Raw genomic sequence first — 23,629 nt, 5'->3', positions numbered from 1 at the left:
AATAAATTAAGAAAAAATTTGCAGTTCGCGATCCATCTCAAAATACACACCTGATTATAATTAATGATCCTCATATATCACCGACTGGTATACATCAGACATATTATACCCTCTTCAGATATGGGTTAAAATCGCGAAATATGATAAATAGCGAGGCTTAAGCTATATAACAAAAAAATACGCATATTTTATTAAACGTAATTTATATAATTTTACCATCTTTGTTTAAGAATATACTTTTTACTATCGCTATTTAACCAGTTAACGGTTAGTTCATATAATTATATCTTCTAGAGGTAATTAAAGAGGCAGATTCTATCCATTTTTAAATTTCACCTTTTACATATTTGCATAGTAATTGGAAGCTTAAATTTCTTAAAAGTTTAAAATATGGCTCAAATTAAAAAAGTAGCAATTATTGGATCAGGAAACTGGTATGTATAATACTCTGCTATTTTATTAATACATATATTTTTTTTGCCTCTTTATAAACATCGATTAATATCAATATATCCTAACTCTGGTATTTCATTTGTTAAAATTTGTATAAAAAGTAATACTAACATTTTTAAATTAAATATGATATCTACTTTGGGACTAAAAAAACTTAAAGACTGGTATGGACTAAAAAAAACTGACTTTGAACACAGATTTAAAAAAAATACAGGTCTAAGATCAACCTTTTTTTGTATTAAATTTGTTCCCTGGTTATGTTTCATCTAGGCTTATAGTTTTATATTTAAATATCATAAATACACATGATAAAACAATTATATTGATATATCTTGAATAATAAATTTTAACATCCCTGTTAAAAGACATGCTTATAATTGAATGAGATGGGGGATATCAATTCCATTTTTATATTTATATTCTAAAGTTCATATTCATAGCTTCTAAAGTTATATTCATAGCTTCATTTTATTGGAAAGATGTTTCTTTTTTAACAACATCACCTTACTTTGCAAAATATATTTGATGATAGGAAAAAATGTTGTGTTTGGTTAAAACTATAAATATAGTTTTTTCTTAATAATAGATTTAATGTGGGAAATGGGAAATGATTGAATGGAAACTGCTCTGGAAAAAGGAATAACAAATAACATAAATATGAATAATTTGTATGCACTAAATGCTATTGCGATTAATATTTAGACATTTATTAAAATTATATAAGTGTAGGTGTACCACTCCAAATCATGGTTCAGGCTGGAATGCTTTAAAAAAACTTGCCCAGACTATTGACCTTATACAAAAAATTAATCTCCCTACTAGTCTAGTTTCTATTTAAAACCAATAGGACTGACTTATATGAATGGTAGATCAGAAGTGTGAAGAACAAGTATTAAATTAAAGGTACAAATCAAATCATGGGTAAGAGTCTCATGAGGATTCTCATGTTTTGGGAGACCGAGGGAATTGTTTTTATTATGACTCTGGTAGGCTTACTTCTCCCTTTACATTATAATTGATATATGTATATAAAGCAATATTAAAAATAAATTAAGATTTAGTTAATTTTTTTTAAAAATTCTATATTTTTTTTACAATTATATTTATATATGAAATATGGATGAATGCCTGATATATGTTAGTGGATAAGATATCTAAGATTTAATGTTAAGATTGAAATATTATTATTTATTTATCTATTCTGACCAGACAGCAAATATTTTGATGAATTTAATCTCATAAATATATTAAACATTAAAATACTATATCTATAAAATACTGAGGGAATTTATTTATTTTTGTTTTGTTCCATCTACTTTTTTTGTGTGATTTTGTAAAAATTTTCCATACCCTTTATTTTTTTAATACAAAAAGCAAATATGGTTTTTTTAAAAAGATAATTTATAATTTATTTTAGGTGAATACATCTGCTTTTTAAAAATGCATTTTAATAAAATTTTGAACTTTATTTTTTTAACTATTATAATTTTTTTAGAGCTCACATTTTTAGCTTATATTTATTAAATTAATATAGTTAACTATATTGAATAATATTTAAGATACATTTTATTGGGGATGGGGTAGAATCCACAATTTCTTTACTGATCTGATCAACTATATTCAGATTTTCACACAAAGAAACTTATCTGAACATGATTTTATTCACAATCAATCTTTAAAATTAACTCTATCCAATTTTTTTTTGAATGGTAAATATGTTCAACAATCCAATATTTAATATTAAATTTATCTTTTTAGTGGATAATAGAAATGGATAATAGAAAGCCGGGTAACTATCGCAAAATTTTTTTATATCTTTTTGTGACCTGCAAAATTGAAATTCGTTATTCTAGCCTAAGGTCCAAATTGGCCTGTACAGTTGTGGCCTTAAAAAAACTTATAAGGGAAAAAATACTTGAAATATTTATTTTATTTCCTATTTTAATGCTTCTTCTTCTTTTTTTAATGGCGATTTCCAGGTTTACCCTAAGTAAGCCAGTTTCCTCTCTGATTCTTTCTCCATTTTTGTCTTCCATCGCTATTTTTAAGATCCAAAACTCTGTCCACATCATCTTGGGACTTCCTCGAGGTCTTGATCCTCTTACTTCCGTTTTGGTGCACCTCTTTATTCAGTCATTCTTAGTCTTTCGTCTCCACATTGTTTGTGCTGCAATAAATTTAAAATTTTCGGCATAAAGGGGAAGCGTATGAAAGAAATGTAACACTAATATTTTTTTGGGGGTCAGACTGACCCTATAATTTTATAGATGACGTTAATTGGCAGACAAAAGGTTGATTTGTCTTATAAACCATTTTAAATGATGTCTTTTTTAAAAGCCAATTTAGCCCACCATTAAAAATGCTAACTTTTCCTACTCAAAATATTTTTTGCATGCCCTCCCAAATTTGTTTTTATGTCTATTGTGAATCATCTTACAATTATTCGATGCCGCTGTAAAAAATGTTAATAAAGAGTTATATAACCATAATACGGCCCGATAAAATTTAATCGAATAAACTTTAGCGCAATAGATGGCGTATAAACTTTATTTTTTTCGACTTTGCTTTCAGAAGTTTATTTTTTTTTACGAATGTCCGCCCCATCTCCTTCCAGATCAGAATACAATATAACTTTTTATGAGAGGCCGCAAATAGAACGCCTACAGGATTAAGAATTTTTGTGTTTTTATTGCCCCTTCATAGAAAAATTCTTGACCCCTTTAGCTATACGATTTTGGCCGAATGGCTACCATTAATTGATATATCTCAGCAGAGACCTGCAGAGGTATCATTTGCAAGGCCCGGTCCGGATTTTTTTCAGAAATTTTTTCGGCCCGGCCCGGGTTATATATTTTCAGGCTCGGCCCGGATTTTTTAAAAATATATTATATTTATTTTTGATTCTTGTAGCTAATAATGGCGATTTAAAATATTGCGTTTTAAAATATACGGCCCGACTCGGAATTTTTTTTTAAAAAGAATTTCAAACCCGATCCGGCCCGGTTATTTTTTAAAAAGAATTTCAAACCCGGTCCGGCCAGGTTATTTTTTAAAAAGAATTTCAAACCCGGTCCGGCCCGGTTATTTTTTAAAAAAAATAGTAGGCCTGATCCGGATATATTTAAAAAAATTAAAATACGGCGGACCGGGCCTGCAGGTCTGATATATCATTGCCCAAATGTCAATCCAATCATTCTCTAGCTCCAAAATCAATCCTTTTCTTTCTCCCATATAAAATATACCGAAAATTTAGATTATCGCATATAAGAAGTAAGACGAGGAGTTGATGCACCGATTCTTTATAGGGCCTTCGCCCTTTTTAAATTTGGTCAGATTGGCCCCATTTCAACTGGCCCCAAATGTCCCATCGGTCCACACTTTAAGAAACCACGTGACACTTAATTTTAATTCTCATAAAGGGGGACCGTTATAGCGAGGATTATCGGGGAGAACGTTAAGAAACACGCCGACAAGTTTGACAACACGGTTAAAATGTACGTTTACGAGGAGGTTGTCAATAACCGAAAACTGACTGAGATCCTCAACTCAGATCACGAGAACGTCAAGTACCTACCCGGTTACAAAATTCCCCTCAACGTCGTAAGTTAATTTTTTTTAGAATAAATTTTTCCGCTTTTAAAATTTCCGCCACGGAAAGCAAGTTATGATAATTTTTTTTAAACTCCCCTGATTGGTGAAATGATAAGGATGTTAAATAAAATGTAATATATGCCTTGTTTAAACTTAAAGGAATGAAAGGAAAGAATAAGGGATGGAAAGGAAAGTGACAAAAAAGAATAAATGAAAGGAAAGAAGAAAGAGAGAAAGATTAAATAGAAATTTATATTTGCGTCGACGCATTTATTCGCTAGAACATTTATCATCAAAAATCTCCCAAAAGTGAAACTGAACCATATTTAAAATTATTATATAACCCATATTTACACCTGTCATTTTTACGAATTATATCAGTATACATATTCGAAAAAGGACCATTGATGCCAGGGTTGGCTACCCTAAAAGGAGGGTAGTTATGTGCAAAGTTTCTTTGTGCTATTAATAAAGTCGTACACAAAAAAAATCGCTCTTTTTGAGTAGCATGTGGCTCAGAAGGGATCTTGTGATTGAGGAATCACTAAATTTCGACCTTGGTTTCAATCCAGGTGGGATGGTATTTTTATGAAGATAAGGCTTCTACGGGATATGTATATTTAGTGGATATAAAGTTGGGACGCGATATGCATTAAGTATCCATCCGCCGTTAATGTACATTAAGCACGAGTCTTCCTTGCATTTTAAATATTTTGGAGATTTCTTAACAAGTTCTGTATGATGTCTGTCTTCTCACTCGATTCTCATACCCCGGGTAATGAGATGGTGCGCAGTTAGACAGCGTATAACAATTTACTAAATAAACGACCAAATTATATTAAAATCTGAGACCCGCAAATTGCACAGCCCGGCCCGGTTTAGAATATTTTTTAGCCTAACTCGAATTATCCGAAAAAAATTACTTTTCGGCCCGGATATAGAAAATTTTTTTTTTTACAGCACGGTTTACAAAAAATAAATTTGGGCCGAAAAGAATATGTCATTACTATAAGTTTTTCAGATTTTAGTATCTGATAACTTGGAAATTGGCGGTGTCCAAAACTGTTTAAAAAAAAATTCGGAAAGTGTAAAATCTTAATTTTAAAATTTTAAGGAAAGTCGTATGCTAAATTTTTTTGAAAATTTATGAAATTTCCTAGAATTATATTTTGGTTTGAAATAGCCTAGCTTTATTTTCATTCGCTCCATACTCGGAACGGGCTTTGGTCCGGTCCTGCAGGTCTGACTAAAACGCAATGAGATCCATTTTTGATGTATATTAGCGGATACTTAGTTAAATCATTTCTTGATTACCGACTCGCTATAGTTATAACCGTGAAGATTTCGAAACTTAAACCGATTATAAAATCGGGGTATCTAACGGCTGAGACACACGGGTCACTCAAATACAATAATTGTGTAGGATTGCCTGAATACGAGACGCACTTCAAGAAAGTTGAACATAGGACACCTCTTAGAAACAAATGGTAGATATAATACAGCTGATTTTCTTAAAAAAATTTTTTTGGTGAATGGCAAAAATATCATTTTTCTTTTTGAAAAAAAAAAAAATTTGAATCTTTTTGAAGGTTGAATTCGAGAAAAAAAAAATTTGATAAAATTTAATATTTTTTTGCGAAAAGCATAATTTTATCATTGGGAAATTTTTATAAAATAGCACCAGAGATTTAATAATTCTTCATCGACAATGGCTGAACCCTGCATGTCAGCCTGAATCCCGCTATAACGCTTGAAAGTGAAATCTGCGAGATTCGGAAAACTCGGCCATCAAAGTCACGCGGTTAATAACGCGCGAAATTGGAATTTATGAAATTGCCATTTATATCACGATGACACGTTATAGCGACCCTAAATTGGGCTCGGACTTATTATATTTTGAATCGGAAAATTTTAGGACTAAGAAAGTATTTAGATGAAACGTTTAAATTTTATATTCAAAAAGGAATTTGGAAGGGAATTATATTGGAAGGCTGGGGAAGATATAAAAATGAGCAAGAAAGAATTTTGAGTGAGGAACAAAAACTGACTAGTGGAATGAGGAAAATTGTTTAGGGATTTAAAAAGAGATTAGTCAATTTTTCTTGTTGAAAACCCTATAGTTGAACCTACAGGAGAGAGTTCATCGTGGGAAAGGGGGGGAAATAACATCTTTATGTTGAGGCTGGATATCAAGGCTACTTTTAGAGGCCTACAACTCATCTCAATCGCACAAATTTAGGTTCAAGGAACCCTCAAGATATAAATCAGAGTTGAAATCATTCTTTAAGATTTTATGCCTGAGGCATTAATGCCTAATAGTTTGCAAGGGATCCAGATGATCGACCTTTGAATTCCCTCTTGCGATAATAAAGTAAACTCTAAATTTGAGTAAGAGGAAGCCATAGCGAGAGTTGATAATATGACCATATGTAGGAAAAAGAAGGATGGCAAGAGCGAACCTTTATGGATGCTATTTTGAAGGCCACTTCTGAAGTCTTAATTTGCAGAAATATTTATCGAGCTCATCATAAAAGTACGTACAACGTGAGAGGGGCCACTTCGCAACCGAATCCGATCTCTGAAGCCTAACCGGGGGAATGACCGTAGAACGAATTCTGTCTAATATGATTTCGACAACTAATACGACCCATCAGTTATGCGTTCTAATACTACCGTCCGATCCAGGTTGGTTAATAACACAAGAGGGTGCGCCAACTGGAATAGGAAGTATAGGAAGAGGAACTCACATTATGAGAATAATATTACAAGAATTCGGTTAATGATTTTTTAAGGGGTCAGTAAAAACAATATCAGGGCATTTGATTCAGTCAACAAATTTGAAACCGTTTAAACTACCTGCCACCATTTTAAAGGACATCAGGTTCTCAAGGACTTCATTACTAAGAGGGATTAATGTTAGAAAATGGCGCCGATGGCTACAAGTTGTTGGAAAGTATTGATGTTGATCCGAGAAATTATATCATATCAAAAATTCGAGCAGAACTGCTAATATCACCAAGGTCAAAATTTTTTAGGGCTAAATTTTCCGCATATTGAGTTAAGACTTAGAGAACAAGATTAATCATTTAGCGAACACTTTATCTAGAAGCTGCTATTGGAGGGTTTAACCAGAACTCGGAACCATCAACTAACTAATTAGGTCTAAACATGAGGATCTGGAAGAGGAGTCGGAATTTAAACTGTTTTAGCAGAGATCTCCGGGAATGAGGTTATCACGCGAAGTAGAAGGAAATCTTATAAAATAATCTGGGGAAAATGGAGGGGAATTTTCAGAATTGAATTCCTCTGAATTCCATCTAAATTAATGGTTAAATTGAAATCACTTCAATCAATGCAAACATGCATTTACTATAAAATCTAATGGTGGGAGAGTTTAATGAAAATAAAACTAGACATTTTGAAAAATAGGGGGAGGGAGAATGGAATAAGGAAAAATTCGAAAGATCTTAGAGAGGATAAAAAACTATATTATATGAGGTGATATGTAAATAAATATAAGGTACTAAAGAAACCAATGTTGAAGTTTTGAGAGCAACAGGTTTTAGAGAGAAATTACATTAATATATTATGAGTGAGTTGAAATGTTAATAATCAATACAAGCAATTATAATTGGCTTAACAAAAAAAACAAATATTGAAGTTTTAGTCGAGGGATAAAAAAATAAATATTTATATATCTATATGTATTTTGCGTGTATTATGATTGATATTAACAAGTATGAGGATTAAAATCGATATTGCGAATGTTAGTAAAAAATAAAACCAATATTGAGATTTTAAGAGATGTACACTAGATCTAATACGTGAGAACTGTATCAAGTACGATTCGTAGAGAGAGCAAAGGATAAATAAAAATTTATATATTTTAAATGCATTCTTTCCTTCCTTCCTTCCTTCCTTCCTTCCTTCCTTCCTTCCTTCCTTCCTTCCTTCCTTCCTTCCTTCCTTCCTTCCTTCCTTCCCAAGACTCAAAAAAACTCATTCAAAAGCAAATAAAAATGGTGGGCATAGTTTATTTTTTTTAAAAAATAGTAAATTCATCGAAAAAAAGCGGGTTACTATAACATCCGGTTCATATTTTATAACGTTTTTAATATGAGCTCGCATTCACGCCTACCTATATTTCTGGAGCGTTTAATCTGCCATTCTTTGACGCAACGGAAATCCTTATCTCCCTTTCTCTAATAATACTTTCCATTTTACCTCCCCAGGCTTCTTTCTCGACTCTCGTCATTAAAAACTATGTCCCCCTATTAAGGTAAAAACCCACTGAGACCGACTTTTCAAAATGTAAAAGAAAATCGATAATGACAAATTCCAAATAAATCAGACTGATTATACTGTACATATAATTAAAAATGGCCACTCGATAATTTTATCGTCAAAATTTCGAAAATAATTTCGTATACTTTTGGCCTTGGAATTATTTTTTTTTTCGTCCATTCCTTATCGGAAAAAAGGATCATTAATAAAAGATTTTAATCTTGCTAGCATATTTTTTTGTCATTTTTTCTTCAAAATATAAAAATAAATAGAATGGATAAAATTGAAAAATGATTTAATTTTTTTTTATCATTAATTTTAACGATTATTTTATTTATTTGAAAATTGACCATCGTCATTGCTATCAGTGTGTGAATAATAAGTTTAATCGTATATAAATTCGATTTGATTCGAGCAGGGATGCGAACCCGGCAAAATTTTAGCCCGGGTTCGGTTCGGGTTCGGTTCGGGTTCGGTTCGGTTCGGGTTCGGTTTTAGATTAAAAAAAATAGGTGGGCTCGGGATCGGTTAAGGGAAATATTTTTAACCCGGGTTTGGTTTCGGGTTTAGCTCAGAATTTTTGAATTGATAAAAAAAGAATCTATATTTAAATCATAATTTTTTAAAAAAAAAAAACTAGACATAAATTTGGTATAAAAAATTAATTTTTTTATTTTATTTATAGGCAAAAATATAGTTAAAAATACAAAGCGGTCATGTATCAATTTTAATAATTTAATTTGACGGGGTAAATTCTCTCTTTATTTCAATAGTTGCTGATATAATATGTTACCAAAAGTTTATAGCAAATAATAAATTTTTTTATATGGTAAAATTAATAAAGGTAAAAAAAATATAAAAATATAATTTGCGAAAGAGGGTAAGGGATAAAAGAATGGAAACTAGGAAAGAGAAGGGAGAGAGAGAGAGCATAGACATAGGAGATTATTCAATGGAAGAGATGAAACTTAGGTAGTTAGAGCGAATGATGGCGGTAGCAAGTCTTTGTCGTAAGAAAAGGGACTCTTTAGGCTGATCGGTTTTTTCCCGAATCCGTTTGCCTAATTCTTTAAAAAACTTAGAGCTTTGCTACCGAAGGTGGTAAGAGTAGAGCAGGCGATAGGTATGAATAAGAAAGAGGGGTCTATGGAACTATATTTGATAGTTTTACGAGTTTCTGCTAGAGCGAGGGCATCGACGTTGTGGTTGGATGGTGCATTTGGGTCAATGCAGGTGAAGTCCCAGACTAGTAGCTGGCCCCTTGACCAAGGAATCAAGGACATTCCATCAGGACGTTTTCCGTCGGATCTAAAAATGCCGGTCGGTTCAAGTCTTGATGGAATGCCTGCGGATTTGAGAGCACGCAATATGATGTCATTGCAATTGGTGTGCCGTGGAAAATGGCCTCGGCAAAAGCGGCAATGGAGGCTGTCTGCCCTTGCGATCGACGCTGGTTTCGCAATGTTTGCATTGGTACGGTAGAACAATTTCGCAATTGAGCCGTAATCCAATGGCAAATCTTAGCTCGTCAGCGGTCAGCAACAAGTCGAGGTTGTTGGAGGGTATAGTTTCCAGAAACTCGTAACCCGATCCTTGGTTTAATTGGTGAAAGACTGTGAGATCGTCGTCATGAAGGCTCGATTTTAGGTAAGCGACTGAGCCTTCGTTGAGTGGAGTATCCCAGTCTCTCTGTAAACAGGAGGAGGGTCGAGGAGTGTTTGGGACAACGGAATTGTCCCAAATGGTCTGGGCTTCAGCTAATAATGGGTCAGGAAAGTGAGAAAGCTGGCTAATGTGTGAGTCAGATGAGAGGCGGGAGGCGATGAATCCATTGATGGAAAGAGTTAGAGGTGAGCGTAAGCCGATGCCCCCGAGCTTTGGAAGTGATGCCTGTAGCCATGAATTATGGTTGAAGCGAAGATTAAGGATCTCTTCGGCAAGAGATTTGACGGAAGTTTCAAATGATTTTAGTGAGTCGGGAAATTTAAAGATTGAGGTGGATCGAAGAGCGTAAAGAATTTTAGGAATGTAGTAAAAGTTTTTGAGGAGAAAAAAAGCTTGATGGCGAGGGAGAAATTTAGAGATGTTTTTGAAATGAAGTAAGCTAGATGATGCGTTAGAGAAGAAGTGATTAATGAATTGCAAGCCATCGACAGGTGAGCCGAGATGAGTGAGGGATGATGACTCGGTTGTAAGGAAGTTATGGGTGAATGGGATGGAACAATGAAGTGGACAGATCTCGGTTTTTTGTTCGTTAAGTGAAAGTCCAATTGCGGCGGAATGTGTGTTAATGATGGCGAGGGCCTTGGCGACCTCGTGAGGGGAGCCGCAGAATATTCCGTCGTCTATGTACCAAGTGTGGAGTGGAAGATTGCAGTTGGTAGAAATGTTTTTGACCATTTCGTTGATTCCAATGCAGAAAAGTATCGAGCCTAGAGGATCGCCTTGCTGGATCCCTTCAGATGAAAGTAAGTAGATGTTGAATTGGAGATGAGATGGCTTGGAATAGCAGGGGTGGAAAAATTGGGAGAAGGTGGGAAATGAGTGGTATATTTGTGGAAGAAAGTGGGAACGGCGAATGGAGTTGAAGGCGTTAGAGAAATCAATTTTGACGAGGATTTCGTCACTAGGGTTGGTTTGGAGATGGATGCGAGTAGCGTGTGTGGCTATTTCGCAACCGCCCTGGATACCAATACCGAGTTGATGGGGTGCTAAAATTAAGGCTGCGTTATCCTTAATTTTGGAAGCTATGAGTTTAGCAACGAGACGACGGAATACTGTCCCGATTGCTATCGGCCGGATGTCCTTGTTCGGCTTTTCGAGTGCGATTAATTTAGCGCCGAACAGGAGTGGCCTGATGGATTCGGGAACAGGTCCATGTGCTATTTTGTTGCAGAATGTTGTTAGATTCTGTAAAATAGGGACCTGGCTGACTATGAGGGGGGATGTAAGGTCCTGGAGGAAGATGGGGCGAAGCCCATCGTACCCGGGCGAGGAGTCGTGATGAAAGGATAGGATACTTTTGCGCACCTCGACGGGGGTAAAATTAGTGGGAAATATGTTGGGCGGAGGAGGAGGTATGAGGTCACCTCCAGAAGGGTGCTTAAGTTTAAGTTTGTTGTAGCTCTCCTCATTACTGGTTGCAATTGAGTCGTCAGATGCTAGTAGGCGGAGAGCAGATTTGATGTTTAGATTGTTTATTTTATTAGAAATTATCTTAGCCTTTAATTGGAGGCTGGAAAGTTTTTTAGAATTATGAGAAGAAAAGGTGGATGTGAGGGTGAGGGGGTGTATGGTTGCGTCTTTAATTTGTTGGGTTAAAGATTTGTGAATCTCAGGATTGGGAGGTTGGAGAGTCGTGAAAGAAAATGAAAAGAGTTTGAGCCAATGATCTAGAGAGGAAAAGTTATTTAATAGTGAATGAAGACAGGTAGAGAGAGCTTTGGCTACTTGTATTCTAGAGCCTTTGGGAATTCTAGAAATAATGGGAGGTTTGTCGGATTTTAGAAAGTTAATGATGTCGACGTGAGTGGTAGGTGGGAGGAAAATGAATGTGTCTGATGTGGTTGGTATGTGGCCGTTATTGGATTAGGTGGAAGTATAACTGTGAGTAGAAAAAATGGAGAGGGGATTTTGGAAGGGAGGGGAAGGACGCTTTCCAGACTCAGGACAAGCACAGCCTTTGGATTTGTGCCTGGTGAAAAGGCCGGATTTGGTGATTTTTTATGTTTTTGGAACACGTGGGGCAGCGTTCCATTGTGTGACTAAAGGAGAGGCTATGAATTGAGTGAAAGAACTTATCAGTGAGAGAAATGTCAATTATTTTGTACAATGAATACAGATGTGATGGAGAGTAAGGAGAAATGATCTATAGAGAATAATGAGATTGTAAAAACAAGATTTTTCCATATGGAAGGAGATGGGCATAAGAATTTTAGGGAATAGTTGGTATGTGATGTTGATTATTTGCTTTGTGAAATATAATGGGTAGGGAAAATAAAGGTTAAAAGACTGAGGAATATATATTTTAAAAAAAAAGAAATTATAGTTGGGTGTATTTTTAGGTATGAGTAAAATTAAAGATGTATAAAGAGATTTGAGTTTTGTAAAAGAAAAATGTTAAAAAAGAATTGAGTAAAATTAAAGATTTATAGGAAGGTTTGAATTTTGTAGTGTTGAAAAAAAAAAAAAATTTTTGAAAAAGTTTTAAAAAAGAGGAAAAAATTACAATACAGAAGTGTTGTAAAAAGAAAATAATAATTTATTGTTCAAAAAGAAATATATGCAAGTAAGTAGAGAATTTGTAATGTGTAATATATATATAAGGAAAATGTGTAATTTAAATGTTGAATTTTTTAAAAGTTAATGTTGATGTGTTAATAATTAAATTTAAAAAGTAAGTTTAAGAGAAAAAAATAAAAAATGTAATGTATAAATGTGCAGGAAACTTCTGTTGTATTTGTTCTAAAAGAAATATATGCAAGTAGAGAATTTGTAATGTGTAGATGTGAAAATCTACAATTGAAATATCTCAATTTGACATTTAAAACAAACTTCTTGGAAATGATAATTCCATACGACCCCAATCCTACCCTAATTGAAGAGCTCAACTCCATAACAACCTAACTATAATTGTGAAATATACCAACAACCCCATATCGGCAACATAATTCACCTACATTTAATTATAATCGAGATCCCTTGCAATAATAACCCAACTACTCAGAATCTGTCAAAGTAATCTACCCAACGCAGATCTATCAGAAACAACACATTGCAACAACCTATCCTAATCTAGATCTCTATTCATTGCTCAATGCCTGCCTTGCCTAAGTAATCGATACATATAAGGAAGTTATAATATACTGAGTGAACTTCTTAAACTTCTTATTGCTGTCTCCCCAAATTGGCAACAAAAATCAGCCCAATCCTCCCCTAATTGAAGTGTCTATTATAACTCAACTCATAGACCACATATCTGAGAAGATCTTTTTTTTTTAACTCCTCTATATCAATAAAAATTCAATAAACCAAAGAACACTCACAAAATCATATTCCAATTTTATGGATCTAATTAATTATAATATTCAACCTACTAATGAATACAATGACATTTTTCCCAATTGAACATCCTACATAAATACCAACACCAACATTTACAATATTTACAACACCAATAATGCTTTTAGTTCATCAATTAACAAATGTTATATCCATGATTTTATTCCATGACCTGCTTAAAAATAGGAATTGAAGCACTGCCATTCTTCTTTTATACAACAGAAGTTTCCTGCACATTTATACATTACATATTTTATCTTTCATTTTTTTCTCTTAAAACTTACTTTTTAAACTTAATTATTAACACATCAACATTAACTTTCCAAAAATTTAACATTTAAATTACACATTTTCCTTATATATATATTACACATTACAAATTCTCTACTTACTTGCATATATTTCTTTTTGAACAAATACAACAGAAGTTTCCTGCACATTTATACATTACATATTTTATTTTTTATTTTTTTCTCTTAAACTTACTTTTTAAACTTAATTATTAACACATCAACATTAACTTTCCAAAAATTCAACATTTAAATTACACATTTCCCTTATATATATATTACACATTACAAATTCTCCCAATATAATAATTTTTACTTTGACTTGTTCACTTTAATTTTCCTCTAATTAATATTCTTTGAGAATAAGTTAAAAATTAAAAATAAACGGCGTAAATAAATTTAATTGTTTAAAATTTATTAACAATCCAATAGGAATCTTCGAGAATAAATTTTAAAAAAAATTTAAAAATGGAGTAAATGAATTAAGTTGTTTAAAAATTTTTTTAACACTTCACTTTATAAACGGGGTTCAGGTTCCGTTCGGGTTCAGATTTTTATCCAAAAACCGGGTTTTATTCTCCGGGTTCGGGTTCGGTTCGAATACCTGGATTTGAGATTCAGGAAATACAATACAATCTATTCCGGAAATACAAGATAAAATTCGCAAAATAAAGGGAAACCCATCCTCCCCTTTGCATATATACTACTAGATTAGTGCATTTAAAAGTGTCCATACATAGAAGTCAGCTGTAGCGCCATTTTGCTATTTATACGCCGATTACGTTATTGATAATAATGCGCATTCATTTAATATTTAAATAAAGTCAATTAGTCGAAATGCAAACCACAAAATGACACCCACAGCTGACCCCAATACATGGGCAGTTTTAATTACAAATCATTGCCCTCCCCTTAACAAACTTAATGAACGGCATTGAATTATTAATTTAACGATAACTTTGTTCGGAAAATTATTATTTTTTAAATGATAAGATTCGACGTCAATCATAACGCGACAATAATTACTCTAAAAATAATCGTCGCGAACAATGCCCGCCATAATTTTATCGAAAATTAAACCATTCTATCCCTTTAGGTAGCCACGCCTCTAATCGACGAAGCCGTCAAAGACGCCGACCTCTTGATCTTCGTTATGCCTCACCAATTTATTCGCGCCATATGCAAACCCATGGTGCCGCACGTCAAGCCCTCCGCCATTGGCTTGTCTCTCATAAAGGTTTTGGGTGCATGATTATGTTGTTATTTTGGACTAAATAGATATATTTCTTTTTTGCCGGAAATAGGATTAGTAAAACGGATCGATTTAGCCGACTTCTAAAAGCGACTAACTCAAGATTTTGGCCCCCCAAAAATAGCGAAATCTCGAAAAATTTTTTTTTTATACTCTGGTCATTCAAAAAAATATTTTTTTTGGTTCTAGGGTTCTTATACGTATAAATTACAAATAGTCGTTTTGACACGTGGAAACGCTCGTGATTCGATCTTATCCAATCAGAATTTGTTTAAACAAAATTTAAATTTATTTTATCGGCTCAGGACTATTTTTTTTTACGTTTTCGATTGATCTATTATGATATTCCTTTTTGACCCGCCATTTATAAATTATATTCATAGCCGCCATTTTTGCGGCGAACATTGTGGTAGGTAGGCTTTGTAGAAATTTTGAAAATTGACATGCGGTAAGTAAGCACATGTTTAACCCCCTCCCCCCTTTACCTTGTAGAAATTTCGAAAAAATTCACGAAATTCAAGCGCTGAAAATCAAAATATTTTTGTTCTTAAATCTCGCCCTCCCTCTTCAACCGAACACCTAAAGGGTTTAGATTTCCAAGACGGTAAGACCTTGCTAGTCACGGACATGATAAAATCTTCCCTAACCTCGCTCAACATGAGCGTACTCATGGGCGCTAACTTGGCACCAGAAATCGCCGCGGAAAAATTTTGCGAAACTACCATCGGTTTTTTAAAAATAATTTTTTTTTTTTAAAGAATAGATGAGAAAATTTAGTATTTTGTAAGATATTGAGGAAAGATAAATATTTTCTTCTTTCTTTCTTTCTTTCTTTCTTTCTTTTTTTTAAAATATATTTTCCCGGTTCCACGCCACTCACTTCCCGTGATAAAAACACGCGTAAAACTTGTCCGGCCTGAAATTGATCTAAAATGGATACGTACCCATGTATAGAAATAACATTTGACCGACATGTTTCTCATCCGATTTTTTGAATGGAGTCCAATCTCGGATCCAATAATTATGAGGGAACCAACCCAATATAATTTTATTTACTGTCACCATTAAAAAGAAAAAAAAACATAGCCACGGCCTATATAACAGAAACCTGCAGAGGTTATCAATCGCACGACCCAATCGGATTTTTTTTTTTTTAAATTTCGGCCCGCCCCGGTCCGGGTTTTATATTTTTAGTCCCGGCCCGGATATTTAAAAAAATTTAAATAGGACCCGGCCTGTATACCCGGGACTTAGGGCCGAGCCTACAAGTCCTGTATTTCGGAGGAGATTTCGATAAAAAAAATAATGATAAATAAGAAAGAAAAGAAATGTACGAGAATAAAATAAAGAATCGGAAGAAAGAAATTAATAAATGCGAAAAGAAAATAATTTTTATATTTCCACTTTTAAAAAAAAAGAAGGAAACTTTATATTATTTATTCCTTCATCTTTTCCGATTCCGACAAAGGAACCAACAATATGGAGAACGGGGAAATTTTCAAATTGCTTTGTCAAACTCCTTATTTCCGGATAACTGTCGTGGAGGACATGGAAACCGTGGAATTGTGCGGGGCACTCAAAGTTTTTTATCAAATATTTTTTTTTCTTCTAATTTAAACTTATTTCCTTTTATTTTCCATTTTTTTCTTTATTTTACCTTTTTTTTCCCCTTTCTCTTTTCTCTCTTATTCGTTATTATCTCCCTTCAACTGGATTTTTTTTTTCAAAATTGTCAATATTCATTTTTAAAAAAGCTGCCACCACCACCATGTTGGTAATCTATTTTTTTTATTTTTTTGTCAATTTTGATATGAACACCATTTATTACACAAATATTATGTACAGTAATTTTCGTATTAATTTTGAAATACAAAAAAAAGTTAAAAAATATAACGAAATAAAAAATATAAATTATTGTAAAGGCCATTCAATATTCTTATAATAATAATAATAATTGTTAATATAATCGTTATTATGATTTCTTTAAAATTAAGTTTTTTATATTATATTTTTAATACCGGAATTCAATCTCCCTTTTAGGGTCCGGTCGTTTAATAGTTCGAATCTCCATAAAGCGAGCATAGAGGAAGTAACTTTCCGCCTAAACTAAATTGGAAGCCATATTGCGTTATATTCCTGCCCATCATCTTTATATTTAGCAAGGAAATGGTTAATGCTTCCTAGAATTTTACGTCTATTTAGGAGGGGGTTTCGTATACATTTTTAAACTTTTTTTTTCTTCATTTGAGCCCTAGACCTGAAAATCAAAATTTCCTTGTGGTTATTCTTAAGCATCCCATTTTTTCGAGTTTGAGCTTTTGAACAACTTCGACCAATCAAAGGTTAGTTTAAGGCTTCTCTCTCTCTTAATTTAGTTTTCTAAGTCGGCCTTCCTTTATTCTCGTTTTCAATGCGAAGAGGCTATACTGTGAAGTGGTAGAGATAGTTTATTTGAAACTGCCCGTGTCTTATGGAGGAAAGATGTATGTATACCTTTTATCTTTTTCACTCAGTTCTCGGAACAAAGATCCTTTCTTAACCCTCTTCTGGCTAACTCTAGGAAAGTGGTGGGGATTAACCATCCTTCGAAGACACTCCAATCCTTAAATACTTGGGACAAAATTCTGGCCTTGAATTGGCTTGAAAATTACAAATTATCAAGATTACTACAAAATAAGAAAATAACAAAGTCAAGTGTTAAGCTCAAAGATACAATAAGGGAATTTTTTGGATGAGGGGAATGTTATATATTGTGGAAAAAGAAATGATTTATATTTTAAAATATTAATTTAAATATTAATTTTAGAACAGATTTAAATAAATTATAATAATGATTATATTAACAAATTATTATTATCAGAATACTGAATGACCTTTATAATATTGTATTTTGTTGTGTTTTTACTTTTTGTATTCAAATTAATGGTAGTTTGAATTTACTTAATGTATATTGTGTTAAAATCAATTACATATAATAATATCTAGACTGACGATTGCATTCATTAAAAGTGTACAGAAAAACAGCTGGGGACGCCATTTTGGTTATCCATGTCATTATTAAAAATTTTAAACGGCAGACCAATTTTATGTCTGACGCAAACTTTATTAAAGAATTACCCCTGATCATCGAGATAATGAGGAAGCAAGTTATCAATTTGATAGTAGTTTTTTAACATGACAATAATTACTATATGGGTTTCCAAAATGGCGGATCCAGCTGATTTGCATTCAGCGACGCTTTCAAATGCATTATAATGAATGCATCGTCAGTGAGGTATTATTTTATGTCATTGGTCAAAAATTAGTAATTTCATATAAAATTATCAAGAAATGGATAATGAATTATAGTAAGAAAAAATTAAAAAATATGATACTCGTAAATTAATAAACTAATGATCCACGCTTGCCGACACTAACTTTGCTTTCGAGGCTTCTAATTTAAATTTATTTCCTTTTATTTCCATTCTCTTTCTTTTATTTGCATTTTCTCTTTTTCATTCCATTTATTATCCTTTTTCAAAACTAAATTCATTTCAAAATAAAGAATATAGTAGCATTTGGGGCCGGTGTCATAGATGGGCTCGAGTACGGAGACAACACCAAAGCCGCCGAAATTAGATTGGGTTAGACATTTTTTTTTGATTGCGAATTATGTCGAGATTCGTTGATGCGAACGAAGATATAGAATTTTCATTTTCGGTTTTATGCCCCTAAGATTTTTTTTTTATATACGACTACTATTCCATATAAAATGCGTACGATATTTTTTGAATACACTAATGTTTATGTTTGGCCCACTTATTCCAGATTTATAATACCCCGGGTCTATTTAGCAAACTAGTCATTAACTTCCCCCCAACGTTATTTTTGAATAAGTGAAAGATTAGCTCGAACAACTAACCCCTCACAACTTGGCGTTCAATTTCTAATCGATATTTTTGTTGCTGAAGTGGTAAATCTAAAACAGCTAATTTATTTAAAAATAAATAACCTTTTGTTTCCGTTATAAATGAATAAAATGACATTTTAACATTAATTAAAATAAAATAAAATAATAGATTAATTAAAATAAAATAAATTTAAAATACATGATTATAATAATTATAAAAATATAATGTAAAATTAATTTTACAAAAATTATAATATTAATTAAAATAATTTATTAATTATTATAATGTTCGTTATGACCTTTTATAAAATATATTAACTTATTTCATTTTATATTCAAATTTATTACTATTTTATGATACTATAATAAAGTTGAAATTTTGTTTATCATATGATAACATAATTCTTCATTTTAAATTTAATAAAATAGTTTTTTTTTTAAATCGTAGTAGCTAGCCATCACGGGTTTCCATCGGTTTCTGTATCCTCGTAAAATTGGTGTTATGTCGTAACCTTAGTTGGGTAATGGCGAAACAAAATATTTTCTTAAACCAAACCGAATATTCATTTACCCCGAATTCACATTTAGCGCGAATTCGCGCTTAGGAATATTTCGCCGGGTTACGGTTGGGATTCATGATTTTTGAACCGCTAGCCTATATTATTTACGCTATTTATTTGTTTTTATGGGCAGGACTGATGGAAATGGTAAAATTTTGCAAGATGAAATATCCGACCTCGTCCCATTTGAAGACCTTCTTCGAAAGTTGCGGCATCGCCGATCTTATAACGACCTGTTACGGAGGCAGGAATAGGAAAGTCGGGGAAGCCTTCGTCAAAACCGGAAAAGTTTATTCTCTTTCTCTTTTAAAAAAAATTATCTTTAATAAAAATGGAACTCGTAGATACGAATATCGATAGAAATTATTAGTTGTTCAAGGACGGCACCCTTTTATTTTGTTTTTAATGGGGATACGTTGATGTCATGGTTGAGTGCCATAAGGCCGGTATTGACTGGCCATTCGTTTTGTCAAATGGATTGATACTCTATACTTTTATTCAAAAAAATATTTTCTCGATATTTCGCCTAATAGATGTCCACTAAATATTTAGTTAGCCGCTCCGCTTTTTAAATCGCCCACGTGACTATACTACTTGCCGTACTTAATAATATTCCTTCCTTTCAAAAGAACATCTATGAACACGCTTATATTACAAGGAGCTCAAAGAATTTTTTCGAAATGTTTTCTTTAGCCAACATATTCATAACAACCCTTTTTTTGGTATTAAAAAGAATTTTCCCCACTCCTTATTGGCATTACTTCCTTGATAACATTCTTAATACTCTTAAGTTTATTTATCTTCCCCCTATATTTTGGGTGGGCAGTTTATTCTCGAAATTTATTTATATACATATATATATTTTTTGTATTATTTTAAAATATATAAGAAAATCGAAGAGCTGGAACTCGAGATGCTGAACGGGCAGAAGTTACAGGGACCTCATACTGCCTTGGACGTTTATAAGGAATTGGAGGCTTCTAACCTGCTCAAGGAGTTTATTTTCTTTCATTGAATCTATGTTTCAATTCTATTCTATTTTATTATTTCTCTATTTTTTTTTGATAAAATCAGTCTTGCCCCTTACAGTAATATGAATCTACGAGGGTTTTAATAGTTCTGTATTTTATATAACTTGAAGGTAATTTTCAAAAAATCGGTATGACCGGAAATGTATACGCCATATACCCTTATATATTTTTTTTGATGCGCATGCGTATGAAAAATTGATATAAATTGGGGACAAAAGTTCTGGTCAAAATTGTCTTAAATGCTCTATGCATGTTGGAATACATTTCCGGTCAAATCTTTCGAATTTAGAATTCGCTCTCTCATGTATTGTGTAATGCTTAGGATGATTTTGTCCTCTCCCTTTATTAGTCTCCTGAATATTGATAGCGCCTCCTTTATAGTAAGCGCGAAAGCGTGTTATTAAATCTTGAATATATTTTTTTTGCGTTACGCGCCAAATTTATAGATTTCCGATATTTACCGGCATCCATTTAATTTGCGTCGGTAAAAAGGAACCCTCTTACATCATAGAGACCCTTCAGGAACACCCCAAGGTCGATGTATTGTGTAAGTTTTTTTTTATTTCTTTCATTTTTTTTTTTAAACTTATACTCGAAAAAAAAAATAGTAGCTTGTTGGGATTGGAATATGATCTGAGACCTGCGGAGATCAATATTCTTGGCTCGGCACTGATTTGAAAAAAATATATTTATTTTCAGTTTCGGCGCGGAATTTTTATTTTAGATCGTTTTGCCGCCCCCGCTCCAGAATTCTTACAATTTTTTACTTTTTATTTTTTTTCGAATTCTTTTAAAGGGGAAAATTGAAATATTAGAGTAAATAAAAAATATTTGCTCCGGTGTACGGGCCTAGGTTTCCAGATATGGCTAAATCATTTGATTTTTTTCCCATATTTAATCGCATTTGTTGAGAAATTTTGATATTTACCTTTTGGGCTACGTCCGATTTAACTGTTCCAACAGCTGAGATTCTTCTTAAAAAAATTTTTTTTGAAGGAGTTTCTATGGTACTTTTGGCATCCACTTTTCTGTCGCGTCTTTCGTCGAATGCCTAATTTTACCGGAACTATTTTTGCCAAACGAATCCTTATGATAAGTTCCAGGCCCTGCTTCTTTCTTCTAATTTGAAAAATAGAAAATCCCATTTCTTGACCTTTTCTAAATTATTTTAAAGAGGAAATCTAAAATACGAGCAGTAAATTGAATGTTATATTAATCCATTTTATACGATTTGCTAAATGTCCCTGCTCGGACTTTCATCTAAAAAACAAACCTTTTTTTAAGCTAGGACCAAATTTGTAATTTAAAATGTCGATGCATATGAGTCAGCTGTAGTGCCTTTTTGTGGTTTTACACTTCTGATTGTCTCTTATTTATCAAAGAATGCGCATGCGTGTCATTCAAGCGACGCGGAAACCACAAAATGGCGTTACAGCTGACACCTATATATGTGGACACCTTTAAATGCGTTTAATAAACGAATCGCCAATCTAGTATATATATATATATACACACATCATTGGTCTATTATTGTTGGAAAATAAGCGCCATTTTTTAAAAAAGAATTCTTTTTATTATTTTTTTATATCTCGTAATCAATCTCATATCTTTTAGCGGACTTTTGATTTCGGTCGATCATGTGATTATTTTAAAGTGTCATTAAACCAGCATTCAAAAGCGAAATTGTTTTTTTTTGAATTTAATATACATTTTAAAAAAATAAATATTATTAAATCACCTTTCTGGCAATTACAAATATTGGCTTAGCCTAGCTTTTAGTCAATGACAGATAATAATACCTTGATTGACGTTGAATTCATATTAATGCACTTGAAAGCGTCGGTGAATGCAAAACAGCTGGACCCGCCTTTTTGGTAGTATAGGTCTCATGTTAAATAACTACTATTAAATTGATTAACTTGCTTCCTTATTATCTCGATGATCAGGGGCAATTCTTTGATACAGTTACGTCAGACATAGGAATAAATTGGCTCTCTTGTTTAAATAATAATGATATGGGTAACCAAAATGGCGTCCCCAGCTGTTTTTCATTGATGTACATTTTCAATGAATACATCGTCAGTCTAGGTATTATTATATGTCAAACCCTTTACACCTTTATTTTTTTTAAATTGTTTTTTTTTGTTCATTCTAAAAAAACAGATGATAAAAACTGACGGAATGCATTCATCATCCCCAAGGAAAAAATATTTAAACAAATTTATTAATATTATTATTATTTAAAAAAATAACGATTTTTATATTTTGTGATTATTTTAGCAAATTCAAAATTGTCATTTTTTTTATTATGGTGAAAATTCTCAAAATTTATAGCTTTTAAGCATATTCTCATACACTCTGTGATTTATATTTTAAAAATTTTTTATGCCGCCATTGACCCCCTCCCTCCTCATTCACAATTAGCGTGAATCGTTGTTAATTATTCGAAATTCGCACCGAAAAACGCAAAAATACGGCGTACTTTGTATAACTCGCCGCGAATTCGTTCTAACTGTGACTTGTAGTAAGACTTCATTAATTATTAAAAATTTGGCGATATTCGGAAGAAAAAAACGCACAAAATTCGTGATTTTGGTCCAGGTATACACGATGCAAGATAATATGAAATCTTACCTTTTTGCCCATTCTACCCTTTCATAGAAAAGATGACATTTTTGATGATTTTTAAAAAAAATATAACCTGGTCTTCATGAAAGAATAAAAGTAAACTAATAAACTTTAGATATTTTTTTTTTATCGATCACGCCACAACCACCCTAAACCGGTTACCAACATTACTTTTAATTTTTGTATTGAGATACAATACTTCCAAATGTAGCGCTTCTCAACAAAAAAATTATATATATATATATTTTACTTAATCATTATTAAAAAATAGAGAAATGTTTTCATATTATTTTACAAATCCAAATTGTAGATTTATTATTTTTGCAATAATTTTATAAAATAAATTACATTCTTAAAAGTTTCATTTCACGAAAGCAGTTTTTCTAAAATGTTTAATTATATAACTATTTCAATTTAATTTTGTTAAATTATGTGATTAAAATCTAATTATATTTAATATTTAACCTATTTTTTTTAATGTTTTATTTTACCGCTCCGTTTGGCTACAGCTGACTTCAAGGCAGTGTTGTTAAACCGCTCGTTTTGAGCCGATTTTTAAAAAACGGTTAACTCAATATTTCTTCCAGAAA

General features: G+C 32.4%; 1 protein-coding gene across 1 annotated transcript; it reads left to right on the top strand.

The window, feature by feature from the left end:
- Window positions 1–278: 278 nt before the first annotated feature.
- LOC135929506 (glycerol-3-phosphate dehydrogenase 1-like protein) lies at window positions 279–23,413 on the top strand. Its single transcript, XM_065466115.1, has 10 exons — window positions 279–434; window positions 3,873–4,053; window positions 14,776–14,916; window positions 15,517–15,658; window positions 16,400–16,512; window positions 18,476–18,554; window positions 19,514–19,668; window positions 20,270–20,376; window positions 20,858–20,958; window positions 22,575–23,413. Exons 1-10 carry the CDS (start codon window positions 391–393, stop codon window positions 22,586–22,588), a joined length of 1,077 nt encoding a protein of 358 aa, XP_065322187.1. The 5' UTR covers window positions 279–390; the 3' UTR covers window positions 22,589–23,413.
- The last annotated feature ends 216 nt before the right edge of the window (window positions 23,414–23,629 follow it).

This window comes from Gordionus sp. m RMFG-2023, chromosome 5 (genome assembly GCF_954871325.1).
Source record: "Gordionus sp. m RMFG-2023 chromosome 5, tfGorSpeb1-WG-v2, whole genome shotgun sequence".
Taxonomy (NCBI): Eukaryota; Metazoa; Nematomorpha; class Gordioida; order Chordodea; family Parachordodidae; genus Gordionus; species Gordionus sp. m RMFG-2023.
The sequence above is the reverse complement of the archived record's forward strand: the minus strand, read 5'-3'. Positions and strand labels throughout refer to the sequence as shown.

Coding starts and splice junctions, on each gene's coding strand:
- LOC135929506 (XM_065466115.1), top strand. CDS start 391: ATGGCTCAAATTAAAAAAGTAGCAATTATTGGATCAGGAAACTG. Junction 4,054..14,775: donor ACAAAATTCCCCTCAACGTC/GTAAGTTAATTT, acceptor CTATCCCTTTAG/GTAGCCACGCCTCTAATCGA. Junction 18,555..19,513: donor AGCCGCCGAAATTAGATTGG/GTTAGACATTTT, acceptor TTTTATGGGCAG/GACTGATGGAAATGGTAAAA.